At 33.7% G+C, this 24,729-nt stretch overlaps 1 protein-coding gene across 1 annotated transcript in view; it reads left to right on the top strand.

Annotated features, from left to right (window-relative positions):
- The window catches only part of LOC120628638 (dual oxidase), a 46,514-nt gene that overhangs the window by 6,758 nt on the left and 15,027 nt on the right, over positions 1–24,729 (top strand). The window contains exons 2-3 of the mRNA XM_039897170.1: positions 1,894–1,991; positions 15,243–15,314. Coding sequence (XP_039753104.1) covers positions 1,910–1,991; positions 15,243–15,314 — 154 coding nt within the window. The 5' untranslated portion in view covers positions 1,894–1,909. The remainder of the gene's footprint in view (positions 1–1,893; positions 1,992–15,242; positions 15,315–24,729) is intronic.

Genomic DNA, 24,729 nt, shown 5'->3' with positions numbered 1-24,729 from the left:
TGTGACACAAAGGACATTAACTGTAAAAATGAAACACTTTTTATTTTTCTCGAACATAACGGTAGCATATTTTAAAACGATGTCATTGCAAACATAATTTCAAAAAACAGAAGAAGAAAGATGCCACAGCATCTTTTTTTATGTATTTTTACTATATTTATTTTTGTACTTTATTATGTTTATTATAAATACACTTATTCTCGCTTATGTAAGTACATTACTTTCTGTGTCGGCTATTGCACATGACATGTGTTATAGCGGACACTTACGTATTGCTTGATACCGCTGCACACTATTTTTTTCCAATAAATGTATTGGTACTTATTTAAAACAAGACAAATTTATGCAGGTTTTATTTGTATTCCAGTAGTTGATAATATTTTTTATTAACTCGACATTGATTTTAATAAATAAAATAAAAGATATAAAATACATGTACGTTTCAGAAACCTTTTAAAATACTGATAAAATAAGTCGTTCAAAACATTATTGACTTGAATTAAACCAAATTCCTGTTCAACCTTGTACTTAAATGGTTTTTCAAGCCGCTTAATCTCAACTGTACTTAACAACCAATTAAGTAAATTAAATATAAACATTGAAATAATATTTTTATATCGAGTCTAAGCAAGCAAAAGTGTTATTTCATTTGATTTTGCAACGCTTTTAAATAATCAATCAAACTTTAAGTTCTTTCAAATGCTAAGATAACCTAGTTATTTTACATAGTTGTATAGTTTGTACTGCAGAATTGAGACCTCTTATTTAGCCAATATTCTATGCAGTGTATTGTGTCTAAATACAGTGAAAACGCTTGCACACATCTAACTTCACACTCGCGGAATGTTGCTAGCCCACCAAATTTTTCCCATCTTATGGTAAACGTTTAGAACACTGGACGTGAAATAATTAATTTCAACTGCTACATGGTATGATATGACTAACCGCCTGTTTGAGAGTATTACGTGTAATACTCTCAAACAAGCGGTTAGTCTTAAAGTGGAATGGTTTTTTGTGTTCCAATATTAGTTTTGTACACGGTTTCTGTATGTATCCTTTAGTATTATGTTAATTTTATTATTTTGTATTTGTCTAGAATTATCAAACTGCGTATAGATAAATAAATATACTACGACAATACACACACCGCCATGTAGTCCCAGAGTAAGCGTAACTTGTGTTATAGGTACTAAGATAACTGATGAATATTTTTATTAATAATATACATAAATACTTTTAATATACATATAAACACCCAGACACTGAAAAACATTCATGTTCATCACACAAACATTTTCCAGTTGTGGGAATCGAACCCACGGCCTTGGACTCAGAAAGGTCTCTGCCCACTGCGCCAATTGGCCGTCGGCGTATGTGTCTTGTATGCCTACAAACTAAACATATTATTATTATTATCATTATATACAATTATATACACAGTAAATACATACTTAAGTATATACCTACATACATTTGTATGCAGATATTCTCCCATAGCCTATCGGACTATGTTTTGGGGGAATATCTATAAGACTGATTTTGACAAATGTATTGTCATACGATAAGATTTTAATACGCAAAGTTAAAAATCGAGTTTACTATAAATTGAATTTCCTTTAAGCCTTGAATTGAAAGCTTTACTTTAGTTATTTATATTATTTTACTACTAAAAGTTAGCCTCAGATTGCTTGAAGCGGGCTAACCTAACTAACTATATTATTTACTAAGTACTACGCATACCCTATCTCCTACTCGCCATACCCGTGTTGGTATGGTTAGTTTTTAATTAAAACTTTTACATTTTTATAAGCTTTATTTAGGCCTACATATTTCCATCACAGTAAAAACCTTTGATTTTTAATATAAACAATGGATGAACGTTTATGTTTGCAGAGTTTAATCGTGCAAGATGGCCGCATGGAATAATCCGCCCAAATTAGGGCTCATATTCTGTATGCTGGCGTGCATCTCGACCTGCTTCAGTGACCCAGGTATTTATGCATTATAATCATTTTAATTTATATATGAAGACTATTTTGTGAGATCCTAGCTGACACGTTCGTGACATCGTCTGCGTTTCTTTCGCATTGTTACCAAACTTGTAAAATCGAATTATATTACCTAAAGATAGATAAAAGACTGCTGCTATCGTAAACACAAAATACTTATAGGAGATTAAAACTCTCTTAATATCTTAACAATCGACGGCCGAATGGCGCAGTGGGCAGCGACACTGCTTCCTGAATCCTTGGCTGTGGGTTCGATTCCCACAACTGTAAAATGTTTGTGTGATGAACATGATTTTTTTTCAGTGTCTGGGTGTATATCTGTATGTTATTAGTATTTATGTGTATTATATTCATAAAATATTCAACAGCTATCTTAGTACCCATAACACAAGCTACGCTTACATTGGGCTAGATGGCGATGTGTGTATTGTCGTAGTATATCTATTTATTTAATCATGCAACTAACTTACTATAGTCACAGAATTCAAATTTCAGGTCACTATGTCAGTATCAGTTTGAGATTGGGTACATGTTTTCTTTTATGTTTTCTGTATGAAATAAAACTAATTATCTCTTGGCTTTATCTATACATATCAAGGTATAATAACGAACTTAACAAAATCTTTTATACATTGATGTTAATAACTTAGTAGTATCGGAATACTGCTGTCACCACCCCCTTTTCCACCCGCGGGTGTCGTACGAGGCGACAAAGGGACTATGACAGAGAACAGGCCACAGCGCCCTCTGGGCTACTACGACCATCTACTGCGATCACCAAACCGTCTGCCCAGCGTGGTGATTATGGGTAAATGCTACCTTTGGAAGCGGTGGCGTGCATAGAGGGTATGCACAGGTTATGCAGATGGTATAAAATGAAGAAAATCTCCAGTATGGGTTAAAAATACTTAAGGATAGGCTTTTTATAACTCTTACAAAGCCTATTCTTAAGTTTTTTATAACTCTTACTGGAGATTGTCTTTATTTTATATCATCTGCATACCCTGCGCATACCCTCTATGCACGCCACCGCTCCCAAGGGTAGCATTTACCCAGTAGGGGTAAGTTAAGTCAGTAGGGGTATTTGGTGTATCCTAACGCGTTGATATTCAATATTGTTGCTTCGTTTTATTTCCTACAATAAGGTTATCAAACTACAAAACTAATATAAACAACACTTTAACAATTCGGAATAATTATAACACAAAAATAATGTTCTAACTATGAACGAAATAATGGCAATAGCTCCATTTTGGGTACGATGCCCATAAGTAGATAGTTAGACGGCGTATATTTCTTGTAAATTTGTGAAATTGTGAAAACACACTTTATAACCCATACTGGAGATTGTCTTTATTTTATATCATCTGCATACCCTGCGCATACCCTCTATGCACGCCACCGCTCCCAAGGGTAGCATTTACCCAGTAGGGGTAAGTTCAGTCAGTAGGGGTATTTGGTGTATCCTAACGCGTTGATATTCAATACTGCTGCTTCGTTTAATTTCCTACATAAAGGTTATTAAACTACAGAACTAATATAAACAACACTTTAACAATTCGGAATAATTATAACACAAAAATATTGTTCTAACTATGAACGAAATAATTGCAATAGCTACATTTTGGGTACGATGCCCATAAGTGGATAGTTAGACGGCGTATATTTCTTGTAAATATTAATTTTAGTTTGTAATTATTATTTCCGTCCAAAAACATTTTTTTCGTTGGTACATTAATAAATAAAGTCTGAACGAAATGGATTAAATAGAATCCAATATGCCTACCTACTCATAGACCCAAATTTCGTGTTTGTGTAACAGAAGGTAAAAACAAGTTATTATAATGTTTAAAGGAAAAATAAAACGTTGTACACATCTTATTAGCTTATTAGCACATCTATTTGTAATAACGTACACTTAAAAAATTACGTAAAATCTTGTAACTTGAACTGAGTAATTTTTCTTAAGATGCTGGTTGAAATCAGATGCTGTGGGCAACTATTGAACACTGATTAGTGCATTTAGTAACGTCTGTTAACAAAATAACCCACTTATGTATAAAGTACGGCTATCAAAAGACTCGTGACCGATCAATGTGTGGTGACAATGAGTAGCATCAAGCGTGTAGGTACTGTAAGTTATATCCTTGTTTGTAAACCTACATACATCCGCCTCGAGATTGATCACAGGCTTTTCATAACAGGCACAAAACCCACGTAATTACGGGTATAAAAGACATCAAATGTTCTGTTTAAATTCTTTGTGCGGTAAAGATATACCTAATGGAGAATTAGCTTGGACAATTAAAATACATTATGTTGCTTTAATCCGGAATCCTGATAACAGTTTTTCATTTTGGCATGTCTGTTGTTATCCCGAACGGCTTAACCTATTTTGATTTCGTTTTTAACGTTTGTTAAGATCGCCTCACATCACAGATAGATGCGTTAAAACTATCTTTAATTAAAGCCTGATAATAAAAAATACATAGATTTTTAATGTTAGTTCTTCGCAATTTTCCCATGTTTCTTTTATCAAAAAAAAAAAATGTTCAACTTGAATTCAAAATAATTAAGACCTAATTATCGATGTACCTACATAATATATTATTAGGTGCGTAAAACTTAGTCTACTGTTAAAATCTATTTCACTTTACGTATGTTATGGAGCTGGAGTGAACAGAAAAATATTTAGTTTTGGTTTATGAAATAATAAGTATTTTTATCTAAAGAGATCTATCTATCTAATCTAATAGAGAATTGTTAACAAACTATTCCTATAAGTTACTCATTCTCAATAAAAATAGATAGTCAAATTAAAATAGGTATTCCTAATTATAATCTATAATCAACGTCGAAGTCGCTGACTTAGTATAAGAGATCTTGACATTTTATTTGCATGCAGACCACCAGTCACGGAACCAGCTGCATTTCCCTGCGGCCTTGGTTCTATATCCGCATCCGGTAGGTCAAGGACGTTAAATATATCACATTTCATCCCATCATCCCGTTATATTAATTATTACGCTTATCGAACTGAAAGTTTTAAAGATATTTATTTCCATAAAGACACGTCACTTACATGCAAACAAGAAATTATTAATTGTAATACAACTGAATCATATTTTTTAACGAGGGTAGGGGTACTAAATTATATATATAATAATATTTGATAATTGTCAATAAATTATACTGATTTACTTATACAGCAACTAGCAAACTCTTATCTGGCCGCAAATTTAATAGCCGAGATAAAAATTTGCTCATAATATTTGATATTTTATGAAAAAATTGGTTGTCTACTAAATTTCAACATTTTGGGAGCACCATTAACTCTTATATGATAATAAAGTTTATACGTTAAGTATCAGACATTGCGAAATCGAGCGCATTCCATAGAGACCGGTTTAAACTTAAACCATACGCATCGAAAGAGCCTTATATTGGTTATGGAATTCGAAGGTAATAAACTCCAGATAGCACAAAAGCTAATTTTAATGCTCTTTTAAAAGACCTGAAAAGTTAATTACCGATACATTTATTTAAAAATAATTATTAACTATATGCCAGAAAGTGTGTTTAGCCTGTGAATAAGCTTTATGTTAAGACTGTTTTATTTAAAATATTGGCACAACGATCTACCAATTAAACAAAAAATTATGACGGTATTGAATTTTAAATATAGTTTTAGGAACAGAATTAATAACATACAGAACCCCTTATTCAGTAATTATTGCATTCAGTCCAAAAACAGTGAAAATTCCTCGCGCACGTCTCACTTCACAAGCGCAGAATGTTGCAGGCTCACAAACTTTTCCCTTTCCTTCCATTTTATGGTAAACGTTTAGAGCATTAGAGATAAAATAATTACTGTCAACTGCTAAATGGAATGAAGTGACTAACCTATTCGAGAAACACTATATATCAAACTGGAGTGGTTTTTGGTGATTAAATATGAGTCGTATACACGGTTTCTGTATGTTCAAAATTCTGTGGTTTTAGGACTGTCTAAAAATAATTTGTTTAAATTTTTATCTCATTTTATATAAATTTAGTGACTGGGAATACGCTTATATGAACATTGCATACTTAGCATAAGCTGGTGGTAGTGGTACCCCAGTGCGAAGCCAGGTCAGGTATGCCGGAAAATTACGCTCCATGTGTCATGCGTATTGAATTTGTCACACGCTTAATGTCGCCATAGTTGCACTTGGCTACCGGCCGCAAACAAAACGTTTCAGACATCAGGTGTATGCTTCGCTATATTCGCATCAGTGAAAGTTAATGAAGGCCATTTGTGTCCGGTGTAAAGTTCTTTACCTATCTAGGGCTACGTTCATACAATAATAAAAATAAGATATAAGTTTTTTAAGAAAAAAACCCTCTTCTGCAGTAAGCAGTAATCTTTTTTTTATTGTTATTAATAATAGGACAGCGCTTGACGACAATCATGCCCGTTAGAAAGCAATGATGAGGTCTAGATTGGAGCACGCTTGCCTTTCCTATTCACTCTAGCCTTGAAGGTACCCAAATTATACGTGGCAGGAAACACAGTTGCCGGGAGGGCGTTCCACATCTTAGCGGTGCGTATCAAAACCGTGGATAAAAAACGTTTCGTCCGTCGTGATGGAATATCAGCCACATAAGGATGCCACAGCTCACGGTGTATCGCTGTTCTGTGGTAGAACTGGAAAGGAGGAACAAGATTGTGAAGTTCCTGAGCACACTCACCCGCCAATCGCGGTTGATATGCTGTAATTTTCGGAAAAGTTCCGTTTTCTGTCTCCATTTAGGAATAAACTCCTTGCGAACAAACAAAGCATTTTGCAAATCCGTCCATAAATAAAAGCGGAGTTATGCCCGGACATACTCGTACTATAAAAAAATAAATTAAAAAAACATATGAATTGGTAACCTCCTAAAACCTCTTAATCCTCCTTGTTGATGGAAGTCGCTTAAAGGGAACCCTCATATTGCCGCAATTCAGTATGTCTGTTTTTTAGTATATTATTTTTGGTTAAATTCTTTAAATGTGTAAATTTATAAAACAAGCACATTTTTATGGCAAATCATGTTAGTATTTACAATATCTATATATGTACCTGTATAACTCAGATTATTTCTTTAATATTAATGCATTGCTTACGGCAGATATTAATTTGGAAACTCTTTTCCTTATTTAGAATCATAAACATACCTATATTTATTTTACTTACGATTTTAACATAAGGTAACCTATACATACATTTTTGGAAATGCACTCATTGCACAGTGTATGTAGAATCATATAAAAGTAGAATCAAAATGTATTTTTCGCAACGATACCTACATACGATTGCTAAAATAACAATTCAGCTAGTTATGTGACAATTGGAATACTGAAATTAATAATAGAATACGGCGAAAATATCTAACGTAATTGAGAACTTTAAATAAAATAATATTAAATAGACAATAGATATTTTTTTTTTATTCAACCATGTGCATGATAATTGGCTAGAACGTGCATCACTGATTTACGAAAATAACAGGCAGAGTTGAATTAATATCGCAAATAGAAACAAATAAATTCAAATAAACTATAAAAAAAACACTTATTTAACATTTCATTTCAAGATGTTTCCAAGTATTAATTGCATAACATATTGGTTCTCACATAAAGTTATTATCCTGGTAGGCGTAAAACACCATAATTAATTATTTAAAAAGGCGGACACTAAATAAAATCCTTTTATAAATACCCGAATGCAGAAGTTAATAATTAAGGCCAGATGTTTAACTTTAGCATCACTTTTATTGGGTTAGGATAAAAGAGGCATCATGGAATCCTTACTAATATTATAAATGCGAAAGTGTCTTTGTTTGTTTGTCCTTCCTTCACACTCTAACAAAGCAGCCTGATTTTTGCCATAGATTTAGTTTAAGGGACGGAGAGTAAGTAACATTTTACATTCTACATTTAACTTTTTACGGTCCTAATGGGTTTTAAAATAAAATTGTAATAAGTGCAATCGCGGGCAACAGTTAGTTTTATATAAAACATTTAAAATAACATTTGATTATTACAGAAAACAACGTTACAAACAACAATATTACAGACAAAAAGCGCAAGGCGAAAAGATATTATGGGAGATATTCCGCCAATCCATTCAAAGTCGCTATTTACAAGCCATTTCATTAATTTAGAAGCCGCTATAAAATAATTTCTTACTTTTCTATCTGGCTGCTATCAGGACTGTCCTACATAAACAGGAAATATGGTCACCTACAAGATGTTAATATGTTAAGTGCCGGTTAATCATTTCCTTATTGAATCGATTAAAAATCAACACTTGTTAAATCAAAGATAGATTCATCTTAAAGTTCATTTGTTTATCAATGGGATAAGTTTATACAAAGGAATCTATTAAGAGTATTTTATATTTTATTATAATCCACTTGTTTTAACAGGATAAAAATATATAAATTAAAAATTTCAAAAGCCCTGACTTTTGATATAGTGTTCTGTGTTCATACATTATTCTAGTAATCAATCCCTTTCATTAGATACCCATATTTTACCGATTTTCATCAAACATAGCAACAATACATACACAGTACACACACTCAAATACACGCACACACAGACACGCCAAACTTATAAAATCCCGTCGATTCTGCGTCGGGGTTGCAAAGTATCGATCCCCGTATCCAGGATGTAAGCTATCACCTGTGAAGCCATGAAAAATTAAGAAAAGTACTCCTTAATGTTATGAAAACTCTTCCCAGGTATTTTTCTTATTATTATATTCATAAATTTAAATTACCATCTTCAGGATACAAGCTTTATATGCGCCAAATTTCAAAATCTGTGTAGTTCTTGGACCGCACTTAGGAAAACAATCAAGAAATAAACAAAGCTAAGAAGCAGAATATGCATTAAACAAATAAGATTTTTAGTGAGACGATTGAATATAACGTTCCAAGGATAATATCATCCGCTTACGATTTTGTACCATAATTATTATATGAAGTCACTTCATGGTAAAAAGTTTTAATGGTACAAAAACATGTTGAAATTGATTCGTCCTAATGATACCGGATTAGTGTTTTACTCATATATGGTGTTCTTAATTACCTGCACAAAATAATTTATCCGCGGTTTTGTATAGTTGTATTCCATTTACAAATATTTTCTTTTGTTTGTGCTAAATCAGATGCACGAAGTTTAAAATTTTCACAGGCACAGGCCGCTACACTCATTAGTGATAGGTTTCTAGAGCAAAGTTCCACCACGGTATTCCAATGCGAGTTTGCGGTCATTACCTTTTTCTATTCCCTACCTAATTAATTGTTATTAGCAGGACTGACTTAACGTAGTCAACAACTACAATATCCTTATTCCAGGCTACTATGAAATTATTAACAGAGAAATCCAAAATTTAAAAATCATTAGCCTGAACCGAGAATCTAATCCAGGTTATGGTACATATACCATAGTCGAAAATGCAACTTTATCAACGAAGTATTTGAAATATGAGTTTGCTAATGATTTCATTTTATATCACGCATCCTATGGTCCAACGCTGAAATGATGCTACTTAAGATAATATTTTATTTTCAGTCTTGGATTAAAATCAGTGTTGGATAGAAGCAAGCGTTACGTTTCGGAATTCCATGACGTACAATAAAATTAGTACAGATACAAGAGAGCGTCCATATTCTCCTGCTTATCGCGGAGTAAAGCAAATAAAATTCATTTTCATTGTATTAAAAGTAAAGCATTTATTTTTATTATTAGGTGAATCTTCTGTCTTTATGGGGTAGTGGTTTTTGATTTTGGGGGATAAGATTAGACTGCTAAACCAACCTACAAACCAAACACCACAAACACCACTTTATATTTATAATGCCCGCAACTTCATCCGAGTTACAAGTAGTTACAGTTTTTTAAAAATCACACAGGAATCATTTATTTATTTATTTTGCCGCAATAAAAATGTCCTATGACTCTGGGCCGTTATCTCTTTACAATACTTCGCCAAGATTTACTTCGAGATTGACTACGCCAAGAGAGACACGGGCACAGCTTTTGGGTGCTTTGCGGAAAATAAACTAAGGCATTAGTCTAGTGAGTAAAAAATGTTACTACACTGTGCGTTCTTCGGGTTAATGAGTTTATTTCCGTTTGCAAATCAGTACGCGATCTGAGTTGTTAATAAATAAACTTTTACGATAGCCAATATTGATCTTTGCGTAAATCAGCTTATTTAAGTCTTGTGGTTGACTTACAAGAATTATATAACAGTAGTTTACATTTACAGTAATTGGTAATATTGAACGAGACGTGGTTAATTATATTGAATAGGTAGTGTCGTCCTACAATCCTTACTTATACACTGAATGCGATTTCTTTATTCTGAAGCTGTAATCATAAAATTATTTGATTTGTGCACAACAGATTTCTGCCAATTCTGTTGTGCACAAATCTCTAAAACTAATTTAATCTCTAGAACTAATTTAACAAGACTAAAAATACTATCAATTACGTTGTGTTATATGGGGGAAAAGATAGGACAACCGGTAAACGCAGCTTAGGTCGGACAGCGAGGTGGACAGACGACATCAGGCGGGTCGCCTGTTGTCGTCGATGTGGGAGCCAGAGGAAAGAAGCGGTTCGGGACCGTGGAATTTGGACCTCCCTACAAAAGACCTATGTCCAGCAGTGGACGTCAATCGATTGAGATGATGAATGACGTAGGAAGGCAAGGCCAAACCTTTCCCGATTATTATCCAATTGCCCGTCAACAGTAGCCTGCGCATCATATATGCTCTAAAACGCTAAGTTTTTAATATATCGTATAGGAGGCGGATTTTGCCATTAACACCATCTTCCTGCTATATGCCTGCCCTGATTGAAAACCCTGTACACGTCACTGCCTGTCAGCACCACACCACACTGGGTCAGCGTAGCGGCGCTATAGTCCGTTTGTGGTACATTAAAAGGCTGAAGATGATCGAAGAAATCATGATTCATTATGAATAATGAATCTATATTTAATTTTTTGTTGAAAAATTGTTCATCCAACTAATTCAACCAGTTTTTTGTAGTAATTAGTATGATTTTATAATAACACGTGCGGTTTAGTGTGGGTATACTCATTAGAATTCACATAACAATCAAAAATCGTACATCACGTTGGAGTTTATTGTATTTTGCCGCCTCAAATGAATTATATTAAAAAAAAAAACATGTGTATGAAGATGCATGTTATATTCTTTTTTACATATTTTGGCTCTAGGCTTCCGCATACTAAATTAGGATCATGCTGTATCACAGGTTCTAGCAAATAAAAAAAGTTACAACTCATAGCATTCCAAATTCAGTATAACCAAAAGTTTTATTCTAAAAAAAAGGTTTTGAGTGGTTGAGTACATTATCATCACAGGTCTCTTCCCAGAGTGCAAAGGGTTTAGGACGTACCTAGTCCACCACGCTGGCCCAGTGCGTGGATTCGTGAATTTGACAGGCGTTTGAGAACATGATAGAGAGCTCACAGGCATGCAGGTTTCGTCACGATGTTTTCCTTCACCATTAAGGCATATTTTATTGCTTAAATCGCACATAACATCTAAGAGTTAGGATTGTGTACCGGAATTCGAACTCGGTCCCCGAGAAAGTAAATCTGAAGTCCCGACCACTAACTAGGCTACTTAACTAATAATATGAGAATGTAAAAAAACAATTCATCTGATAAAATAATTATAAATACAGACTGCATATGTGTTTAACCTACTTCCAAGCTGTCACTCTGTGGCGACCGCGGCTGACTCACGACTTTGATACACATCGAAAATAATTTATTGTCCCGACTTGTCATCTGACATTATAGGGCGATACTATTTCATTTTAAGGTTAAACCTATTTTATCAGTATATTTAATAAAGTTTCTACTACGTTATGCATAGTACGTTATTAAAATAACAAGGTAGCTTTAAGGCTGGCTACATTTTATTAGATTTATAACATTATCTTTCCCCAAGACTATACCATTATTAGGTAACTAAGAATTTGGTCATATAACTTAACCTAAGTTGTCGTTATATAAGAGATATTTGTTCTTTTAATATAATTGGAAGGCCGACTGGCGCAGTGGGCAGCGTCCCTGCTTTCTGAGTCCAAGACCGTGGGTTCGATTCCCACAACTGGCAAATGTTTGTGTGATTAACATGTGTGCTTTTCAGTTTCTGGGTGTTAATCTGTATATTATAAGAATTTAGGTATAATGTATATTACTCCTAAAAATATTCATCAGTCATCTTAGTACCCACAACACAAGCTACGCTTACTTTGGGGCTAGATGGCGATGTGTGTATTGTCGTAGTACATTTATATTTAATCTTAAGATTGCACTTTAACTATAATTTTACTGCACCACACTAGTTAAAATGGTTTCTTAATATTATCGAAGAGCTATCGATAGTTATAAACATCGAACATCCATATTTCCACACTAATATTATTAATGCGAAAGTGTATCTGTTTGTTTTTTTGTTATGTTCAGTTAAACAACTGCACAGATTTTGATATTCATTTAGTTTAACGTTCTTTAGCGTAGCGTTCTGGAGAAAAAGAACTCGAGTAACGTTCCTACGGGTCTAAAAAAACTGCATTTATAACTTATGCTTTCCAGCACAACTGATCTTGACGAAATATTGCATACACATAGCTTGCGCCCCGAAGGCTCATTTTTATTAGGATTTAAAAACCGAAACAAACGCAAGCTTTGACGTCTGTTATTTGAAAAAAAAAAATACTAATATTACTGAGCTTTATCTGTATAATATATAATTCAGAAAGTAATACTCATGTCTACTTATGTGGTTCGTTTAACGTCGAGGGTTCTATAAAAAAATTGAGTCATCGTTTCTATCGATAGACGTTCCACAGCTGGACAGTAGGCTCCTTCAAAAAATGCAGAATCTTCTGAATTTGAAAATCGAATAGTGTTTAGGGTTCTTAGATTTCTTATGATTCAAGTTACCAAATCTGAGAGTGATTTACTTAAGTTAAGCTTAACTTTCGTAATAATTCAATGTTTTAAATAAAGAAACTTCATTATTTTTGTTTTACAAACATACATTTAATAGCAGTGTGGGCTTAATGGTACTCGTACAAGTAATACAATTATAGGCAATTGTCATAATAATTCGTTTCGTAACCATAAATTTTGGACCACATGTCATGTTACGCCCACCACACGTAGAGGCCGGTGCTGACAGCAGCTAATAAACTTATCTGCCTTTCTATTGTATATTCAGCAGTTTATATCTTGATCTAGTTACGTTGTATAATATACTCGTATATTGATCGTTACTTGTTGACACATTTGTATATAGCGATATTCAAATGATAACACACCTCTGTTTATAAAGATTAGAAAAAGCACTTACAACAAGATAAGGTTGATCTTTCCTCATTTTATTATAATTAATATACTTTTACTTATTATGTTATAAATATATAATCGTTATCAACCCATTATCGGCTTAGTACAGGGCGCGGATTTCCGTTCATAAAGAGAAGGGTTTTGACCGTAGTCCGCTGCGTTGGCCAAATGTGGAATGGTAGAACTCAAATGCCATTGAGAACATTTTGGAGAAATCAATAATGCAGGTAACATGTTTACCTCATTAAAACAAGTAATATTCAAATTGTTTGAATTAAAAACGCAATGTAAGTGTCCCGTGCCGGGATTCAAAGTCAAAATCAAAGTTAAATATTTCTTTATTCAAATAGGCACATAGGGGGCACTTTTGATGCGTTGATTATATACAAAAAGTGTACATAGCAGTGAGTAGTGATACGCTACGAGGCTACGAGGGTTCCAAACGCGGCCTGGTCTAAGAAGAAGCCCATAACAATCTTAGCCGGGAGTTCTTTTTGTTATCACCATCTCACATTGTTATTAGAAAATGTTTAAGAAGCAAACTGGTTAGAGCAATTGTTCACACCTCACCTCACTTGATTCAAACTAGAGTCCTCCGAATCGGAAATCAAAGTGGTTAACATCGGAAATCGAAGTTGGTAATCACTAGGCTATTACTGCTCAATAATTAACAAATATCTAATACTAAAACATAAATTATATTATTGTAGCTATAAAAAATACGTATTTAATAATTGTAATATTATAATTTTTTAGTAAGTGTCTAAAGTTTAAAATTTTAAGTGTTATAGTTATTTGTAATATAAACTCTAAATATGTAAGAAAATTGCACGCCAGAAAGTGGCAAACTGTTGGAACTATTCCCACTTGCAACACCAAAAAAATGTACACACGTTTCTATCTAATTCTATCTATCTCTTAATAATATGTAAATATGAAAATCTCCAATAATTATTGTCTAACATCCTGTGGAGCCTTGAAGCCTTGGAATTTAATGTGCAAAACAAAGATTATTCATTACTCTATAGCTAGAAAAAATCTATGTCACATAAAACCCAACATCAACATTTAATATCGACTACGTGCCGCAAATATTTTATTACAATTCTGAACTCATGTAATTTTAATTACATACACATTATATGTAGGCACTCGTAAGTGTGGCTGCATTTATTGTGCAGGTGTTACAGTTGGCTTCATATCCGTTTCAAATTATGTGCACCCTCAATAAGTTTAAATACGGCTAGTCGTGACTTTGATTTACATTGAAGTTACAGAGTTGTTTTTATTGTAGGTATGTATCGTTTCAGACTTTTAGAAATAACCGTATCCATCCAAACGCAATGTATGCCATATATACCTAAGAAAACAACAGCAGTACATTTTGATGCAAGTGCGGAGAGTATTTCTTTTCACTTGAGTTCCGAGGTGTCGTGGCTTGAACTGAAATGTAAAATCACTAGTGCGAATAATTCAACTCTTCGCACGATTTACAGCAACAAAAAGTTTTATGAGCATTTTTCGACTACCATAATAAAAAATGTATTAATTGTTTTTTTTTTGGGTCAGGGGTGCAACTACAGGTATATGCTCTTAAACATATGAAGTTCGAACTACAGAACAAGCCAGATAAGGATCTTATGATTAGCGATTTTTAAGGTTGTTTTTGTGGAAATAAAGATACATCCTCTAAAGTGAGATGTTTTTACTACCGAGATGTACTTACAAACTGCAAACCATTCGAATAAGACCTTGTGTTAGTTTTTACACAAACAACTAAAAATTTTGTTCTATTTTTTTGCAGAGGTGTACTATGAGAAGCAACGCTACGATGGCTGGTTCAACAACAGAGCTTATCCTGAGTGGGGCTCAGTGGGTTAGTATTTTTTATTAATTTTAATATATATAAAAGTATTATATACGCTAGAGTCAAACAGTTCGACTTGACGCACCTAAAGTTCTTAGAGAGTACCTATGCCTTCTTGAATTAAATGATTTTTGAATTATGAAGACGGTTTAAAAAGACAACTCAATAATATACTTAATTAAATTAAATTTTAAAATGACCCCCGCCACAAAGAGCATCAAACAAAAAGCTAACGATATTAACTTTTTGTCTCTTCCATGGGACCTTGATCATCATTATCTAAATCAGTGTTATAATTAGCCTTGCTATTGTACCTGAAGGGTTAGATGTTCCGCAGATATATTTGATACTAGAGCAGCAGCTCAAGGTAATCCCAAATTTCAAATCAATCTAACCTGTGATAGTTGGTATGAACTTATTGTCCAATGTCCAACCAAACGTAGCGAAACTCTAGAGACATACAAATACATAGGTACTTTTAACACCATTATGTCAGTCAGGAGTTAAAAACTACTTCGACTATATCGTTTTGATCCTTGACACTGCAGAATTGGTAGTGTAAACGAAAGTTTGGAATACCCATTACACTATCAACAAAAAGTGCTGTGCTGAGATTACTTACCGTAAACCATCCATAATCTATTCTTTTTAAAATAATATAAAAACATACGTTATGAAACTTAATGTAACCTGGAATGTGCGAGTTACGGGTGATGACGAGGTGACTTACCGTATGATCCGGTACTTTGACTGAACAAGAAAGGAAGCGCGAAGCGGGAAGCGAAAAGAAAAAAATAATGATTCAAGGAAATTATAATGGCGCACTGTCCTCATAATATAATCAAATTAGTTTTCTACTTGGTGCGTTTGTTTAACTTCTTATTTCTCAATATTTAAGACGGATTATTCTCAGTCTTATAGCCCATACTAATTTTATAAATACGAAAGTGTGTTTGTTTAGTTGTTTATTTGCTTGCTTGTTCTTGCTTTACGCCCTAACCCTTGATGCTAGGCATTGGAGTTAGTTGAAAGGACGGTGAGAAAACAATCATATCCCAGGAAAGCAAACGCTTCCGACTGGGATGGTTTAAAAAAACCCGTAACAAACGAGGACGAATAACGCGGGCAACCGATAGCTTTTAACTATAAATACGGAATAATATATTTTGGGTGATGAAATTTCAAAAGTAAAATTTATTCCCCACGTATATAAATAACGTTCATCGACATCATCAGCCCATTGCAATCCACTGATTGATTAAGGTATCTTCATTAGCACGCAATCTTGCTCTATTGCTAGTGTACTACACCCAGTTCTTCTCTGCTGCCTTTACAATATTATCCCACTATTGAGCTGGTGGTCGGCTATTGTTTCTGTGTCCAGTGCGCGGTTGCCAATCCAGAATGACTCGGCTCCACCGCCCATTTCGTCTGCGACATATGTTGCCCGTCCATCTCCATGCAAGAGCCGCTGCTCTTTAAACGATGAATGTATATACTGTTATATCACACCACAAAAAGTACATAAAAAAACTGTAACAAAACAACGTATACAATTTGGCGGCCTTATCGCTTCATAGCGATTTCTTCCAGGCAACCAATGGCGAAGAAAGCAAATACAGAAAATAGTTTGGTGGTGCACATATTCATATACCCAGAAATTAAATATATACTTACTTTCTGATCACTACGTTAAGAACCCTTATTTAATAGAGAATATTTATATTTCTCTTTCCATTGCACGCCGATCTACTTGGAGGTGTTGCACCAGCTTCTTTGTCCACGTCCCTGCTCCTTATGTCATAGTGGGTAGGACCAATATCAAAGGATATGTGTCCAATGTAGACACATATAAAATAACATTATATTCTTTAAAACTTACATAAACTTATGTTTTACTTTTTTAATAGCAGACAAATAAAGTAGTATAATTTTCATAAACCGTCATAGTTCGCTACCGTTTTGCAAGAAACTTAAAAATTAAATAATGCAGGTATATAAGATATAATTTTTATGACGCAACTATGGGTAATCAGACGTACGTGATAGAGAGTAGCCGTAGGTACACAAACAACAATTTTGAATTGATATCTTAATATCAAGTGATAGTTGAAGTAAGATAACCTATTGTATAGATGCAAGGCTGAACATTGGAATATATCGAATTGCAGATTTGAAGCGACATATCAATTTATACATTCAAAGGTTAGTAGTAGCTTTTGCACGCGACTTCGTCCGCCTTCGTTTCCGTTTTGTTTTCCAACCTAAAAATACTCCTTTGGATGTAGGTCCGTAACCAGGATGCAATCTTGATGTTTTATTTATAAATGAAATGAAATTTTATCCTGATCGATTAAGCCTTTAATCTGTGCATAGGTCTCTGCTTCTTCTTGTCCTTATCTCACGGCATGGGGTCGGCATCATATTTATTTTTCTAACTTGAAGACAGACTTCTTAAAACCCTCTGCTAAACTTCGCATAGACACAGTTAATATATTAAAGCATTATGAAAACTACGAACAAACGTTTGAAACGGCGCACACAGATAAACGAACAACCGAGGCCCTAAAGCTATTATCGCAGGATTGTAGTCGGGGGTCCTAACGTTAACCTATAACAGTCCACTGCAGCACTCAAGGTCTCTTCCAACGGAAGGGTTTGCCCATAATATCTTTATATTATAAGTATTTATGTATATTATTCATAAAAATATTCATCAGTCATCAGTTATCTTAGTCAGCTAGATGGCGATGTGTGTATTGTCGCAGTATATTTATCTATCTATCTATCTATATATATTAAGGAGAAAGTGTGTGGGTATGTTCCGTATAGGCTCCGAAACGGCTGGACCGATTTCAATGAAACTTTCAGAGAATCTCCGGATTGACCTGGCGAGTAATCCTGTAAAGTTTGGTGACGGTCGGAGAACTTTTATTTTTGAACTGTCAAACTGTCAAACTGTCAAATACAGCTTTTATTTACTATGATGATATTCTATTGTTGGGTGTACATGGGTGTAGATAATGATCTTCACCCGCTCGAGAAGAGAATAGAAGAGAATGAATACGGAGAGAAATAAATGATTTAATATATTATGAGACTTAAATTAAAAATTTAATGATGTAAGTTTATTGTTTAAATAAAATAAAGCAAAATCTAGCCCGGCGAAGCGGGCTGGGTACGCTAGTTTATTTATAAAAATTACCAAGTAGTTGTAGTACAGAGACCGCTGCTGCTCGTTGTCCGTTATATATTCCATTTGTCGTTAGTTTGACGGTCCATTGGCGCAGTTTGCAGCGCCCCTGCTTTCTCAAAGGCCGTGGGTTCGATTCCCACGACTGGAAAATGTTTGTGTGATGAACATGAATGTTTTTCAGTGTCTGGGTGTTTATCTGTATATTATAAGTATTTCATGTCTATTATTCATAAAAATATTCATCAGTCATCGTAGTACCCATAACACAATCTACGCTTACTTTGGGGCTAGATGGCAATGTGTGTGTTGTCGTAGTATATATAGTATTATTTATTTAGTCGCCTCGTACAACACCCGTAGGAAGAGTAGAGTTGGTGACTGTATTCTAATCTTCCGTCGCCTCGCCACAAGGCACGAATAGATAACATTAGAATACCTATTTAATTTAACAAAAGCTAGGAAGCTTCATACGTTTCTTCAACATATACGTTTATGCCAGCCCTAATGACTAATGTTTCGAGTAGCAGAACCTTTGTTTGATATTATGATTTGAATTGACGGTGGGTATGTCATGTTTCTTTTAACTACCAACTTGATATATCGATATTGCCTTGAAATCGAAATCATGTAGGTACAGTAAGTAGCTGCATACATACCTATAAATTGTATGTGGGTCAATACACGACAATCAACTACGCTATTTTTTAATTTGCCATGTACGATTTATAAAACGTCTTATACGTACGTTGGTACTTTAAAACTTTAGTCAAAATTAGAGACTAACTAAGAATAGAACGTAATTGTGTAAAAAATGAGATTTGAAAAAAAATGCATTGTTCATTTTCTTTTAGCCTAATACAGGTGACCCGTTTTAAAAAAAATCTTTTTATAAATGGAATTCGCGTTCAGAAAAGAATTATTAACCCATTACTAACCCACTACAGCGTACGAATCTCCTTTCTTTGTAATCTTTATTGAAAACTCTTGGTGTCCTCAAGTTATCTTTATTCACCGTCAAAGCAAGTCGTATTTAAATGTTTAAAACGTGCGTAACTCTGAAAAGCTAAAGGTGCGTGCTGGAAATCGAACTTAGTCCCCCGAAATAGAAGTTGAAGTCCAAAGCACTAGGCTATCACCGCTTACGTTGCATTATACTACAACAATAATATTTAAAATAAAACTAAACTGACTTTAATGGGTTAAGTACTAGTAACTAATTGATAATTTGCGGGTATATTTTAAAATTATATATATCGAGCAAACAAGCGGGTGGGTCACGATTACCGCCGCCCATGAACATTTACTTACATGTTACAGCACCAGAAGAGTTGCGTTACCGGCTTTTGATACATTTATTTATTCATACTTGTAACTCGAAGTTTGAACATTGACTTAAAATTCGGTAAAAATGTTAACTTAGTAATATCTTGAGTGAGTTAAGTCATATCTTGCATAAAGATGGACAGACAGACAGCCGTGATCCTAATAGGGGTTACGTTTTCCATTAAGAATAAGGTTTAGAAACCAAAAAATAATCTCATCATCATTATCTTCATATCAACCCCTTACAGGTTCACTACAGGGCACGGTCTCTTCTCACAATGAGTAGAGGTTAAGGCCTAAGTCCACCACGCTAGCCCAGTGAGGATTGGCAGACTCCACACACCTTTTAGAACATCATGTAGAACTCTCAGGCATGCAGGTTTCCTCACGATGTTTCCCTTCACCGTTGAAGCAAGTGATATTTTAATAACTTAAATAACTTAGAAAGGTTAGAGATGCGTGCTGGGATTCAAACTCCGCCCCCTAAAAATGAAGCCGAACTCCTTCCCACTGGGCTATCACCGCTAAAAAAAACCATGTATTCAGTTTGCATTCGTCACAGATATGTAATAACGAAGATAAGCCAAGCCAAAACGATATTATTTTTAAATTTAAGTTATCGGATGGAAGTGTTGCTTGCGGCTTTTAAGCGCGATAGTGTAACAAGCACTGAACGCGCTCTTATAGCATTGACACTTCTCATTTAGCCATGTCATAGATACAATCAAAAACCTTTTAAGTTCATCGAATGAACTTTATAACTGGTAATATCTTACTTGTGTGTGACATTAAGAGTAATTTGCAGTAATTTTCAGTATCACGTTATAAAATATGTGTGGAATTTGTATTATTTAAGTGGTACCATTAATTTTCCCTCAACTAAATGGCAATGCACAATTCTGTTCAAATTTCTTACCTGTAATTGTAATACGTACTATGTTCTCATCAGAATTTATAACTATCATACAAAAAACATCAACGCGCTTCTATGTTACTCAATTACTGTTAAGCGCTTTTTATTGTGTAATATGGCGATATTTGAACGTCGTAAAAACGTTTATCTGTTTACTGCAGATGAAAATCTAAAAGTAAATGTTTTAAGAAACATTTTATTCTCAAACCTATTTTATTACTCAAATTAAAAATCACTAAAGGAGTATTAACTCACCAAGGAAGCAGCGACTTGATATCGTCGGAATTTGTAAAACTTTTGGCATCAGCAACTTCTGGAATCAACCTGTACATGCTCAGCTACAGGTGCATGTACAGATTGGCGACTGGTTGCGCACGTTACGCCGTATTGAGGACCAGTCGCCCGAAAACACGCGAAAAGATTTACACAAAAAAGCCGCCGACACCTAACTGTATTGGTGGCTCATTTTGTGAAAATCATATGATATGTATACTCCTTAAGCCGCACTATATGTCCTGTAAGCTCAATCAAGTTTGTATGAATAACCACACAAGGTCTTGTAAATTTAAAAAGCATATAAAAAAATTCTTATAGATTTGAACCTGCGACTCTCTGGCAATAGCGGCCTGAGCGCTTTTTCTAATCAAGCTACAGCTCTCCTACTGAAATGATGCTGAAATTAGTATATGCCTTTTTACATCAGCCTTATAGCGACTGTTGCGTCATCTAGTAGGAACTATATAGGTCATGTTGTCAAACAACTTTGTCCACGTTTGACTAACCTTAACTATAATATTTAATCCCCATAGTGTTCCTTAGTTTTCTAAATACCATAATTATAGAGTTAATGTAATTATGAACTTACAGACTAGCTATTGCCAGCGTTTTTCGTCAGCGTTAATTGCGTTCTTTTACAAAGCCCGAGGGAACCGCTTGTTTTCCTGGGATAAAAAGTAGCATTTGTCACTCTGTCCTTTCCACTACCTCTATGCCAAAAATCAAGTTGATGTTTTGCTTAGTGAGTCCGTGAAGGACAAAAAAACAAACACATTTTTACGTTTAAAATATTATGTATAATTATTACTTAGGATAGTCGCCTTGCCTAAACCTACCCGGATCCTTATATTCATGGCATTGAAATGCACCATAATGACCTAAATTTAGACATCTCTGTATACAAGAACTGTAACTACATTTTTACGAAAAGAGTAGTTTGTTAAGTATGTAATAGATAATAACAGACAAATATTAAGCAAGTAGTAGGTAGTAGAGCGTAGACCTTTCGTTTGCATACTTTAATTGAGGCTGAGAAAGTGATGTTAATTTGTGATATATTACGTCAGCTGATCTATCGCCCGAGATGACATGAAAGATACCTACTTTTAGTTTCTAATTAGAAATGATTGCTTAAGGATACATGAATAAATGAATGAATATACTTTTATTCACAGCACAAAAAGAATATATAGCATCCGATTATAAAGCATCCCCCGGTAAAAAATTTCAAAAAATATAACATGTACAGAAATCTTCCAGTTACAGTTTTATTATAAGTCAAGATAACCCAATATAATACAGGAACAGTACAGGCAACAACTATATTTATTACGTCTTTTAATATAAACAGTTTTATTTAATAGATGAAATTCGATAACCTCCAGACACTTTTCTCAAATACTATTATTAAGTAGGTAGGTATTTAATATTCTCATAACCAGTGGCGTGCATAGAGAGTATGCACAGGGTATTCAGATTATATAAAATCATAAAAATCTCCAGTACGAGTAATAAAAAACTCAATGATAGGCATTCTAAGTGTTATAAAAAGCCTACCCTTAAGTATTTATAACTTGTACTGGAGATTTTTATGATTTTATATAATCTGCATACCCTGTGCATACCCTCTATGCACGCCACTGCTCATAACATAAGCTATCACAACCAAATAACACCTCTAACTCCTTTTGTAAGAGTAACAAATTTAAAATATCTATGTCGTATATAGATAAACTTTATAAACGTATCAACGTATCAAGAGCGGCTCAATTTCGATTTTGCAATCACACGTCTGAGCGAGGCAAGTAAGGTTGCCAACTCTACTAATATAAAGTTATAGTAACCGGGCAGTTTATTTTTCACTTTTATGTATTGATATGTTTAAGAATATTTTCCTAAAATAAAGAATTTTTTACTCTTTCAGTTTTCTTACTTCTTTTTATTTCTTCTTGATTCTAATTAGTTGATTCTAAGTTGACGGCCCATTGGCGCAGTTTGCAGCGACCCTGCTTTCTGAGTCAAAGGCCGTGGGTTCGATTCCCACGACTGGAAAATGTTTGTGTGATGAACATGAATGTTTTTCAGTGTCTGGGTGTTTATCTGTATATTATAAGTATTTCATGTATATTATTCATAAAAATATTCATCAGTCATCGTAGTACCCATAACACAAGCTACGCTTACTTTGGGGCTTGATGGCGATGTGTGTATTGTCGTATTATATTTATTTATAATTTGTTTAACGTTTTGTATGTTGGCTCGTCTAACCCCTTATATTTTCCAACAAACAGACAATAGCGAATATACCATTAGCTTTTGATAAACAAAGAGTATAAAAGGGAAATTTATTGTAATACAGCTGATATTACCGACGAAGATACAAAAAATAATAAAAAAATTATCACACTTGCTATCGAAAAGAAGATCTCGTTTTACATATTATTTTCAATAGATACATTTTCTAAAGGAAATCTTATTTAATAAATAATTGAAGTAAGTGAATATTAAAGTTGGGGTTTAGTATTTAGCTTAAATTTTTTTTTATACTTAGTTGATAGCCCTACAGTAAGATAACAAGCCTTCTAAATCGATATCGACTAGTGATAACTTACTCTATTCGAACTGCGGTTTTAGATGACAAGAGATAAATATTTTATTAAACTATCATCCAACTAATTGCGTGATCGTATTTAATGTTGTTCAATAACTCCGAATATACTTCTGAATAATAAAATGGTGTAAACTATTAGTACCTTCAAAAAAAAGCTTCGAGAAGCTCTTGACTTACCTTCAGAATTAAAAAATGAACCTGAATGAAACATGAATGAAAAAAGTTAAAATAATTAAAAGTCCGTTATACGATTGCCTTTAAAATTTAAGAAAATGAAGAAAAATAAAAACCATTTCAAATTCAGTACCTACTAATTGTTTTTTTTTTAATTTCCAAGTTTAAATTCAGTGATTGATTTTCAATATAATCCATAGAAGCCTCGAAGAAAAAAAAATCAAATCAAATCAATCAAATCTCAAAAGAAAAGTAATGAGAGCGTCGAGAGTGCTTCAAAAATCGATAACCGGTAATTAAAAACACTCCTTTCGAATCCAATAATAGACTGAATAAATATAGCTCATTACGAATAAAATGTATAAAGCATACATGAATGCAGATTAAATTATTTACATATTATGCCTTTTACATAAGTGTCAGAGTATGAAACTAAATTTCAATATCCATGATCAATTATTGTTAATTAATCATTTATGCTTACGTACATTTTATATATGCCCTGTACATGTTATGAAACATAAATAAGAGAAATTCTGTAAGAGAATGCCGAATGTACCTTTCTTTAGTCAGAGGTTCTTAAAAACTGGAAATCGTAAATGGAACCCTATCTCTTGCTGAATTTTCGCACGATACAGTTTCAATTCTTTAATGTTTTAAACTTTTCAAATATCTTTCCTTAAAATAATAATGGCTGATCAGTTTAAGATCCTTCAGATCCTTAACTTTAAATAATATTTAATCACGTTTATAAATATCTCATCTAACCATATTTGCGCTTTATAATATGGGTTCTAGTACCTACAAAAAATTTAATGATATCACCACTAATTGATAATTGGATAAAAAATATGTACCGCTGAGTAAGTAGAGTGCTTACGATTTTTTTACTCATAAAGACCGTCAAAATTAAATTCTTTAAAACTGCACG

The sequence above is a fragment of the Pararge aegeria genome, chromosome 13, assembly GCF_905163445.1.
Source record: "Pararge aegeria chromosome 13, ilParAegt1.1, whole genome shotgun sequence".
Lineage (NCBI taxonomy): Eukaryota > Metazoa > Arthropoda > Insecta > Lepidoptera > Nymphalidae > Pararge > Pararge aegeria.
Note: the sequence above shows the minus strand (reverse complement) of the source record. Positions and strands in the feature narration are given on the sequence as shown.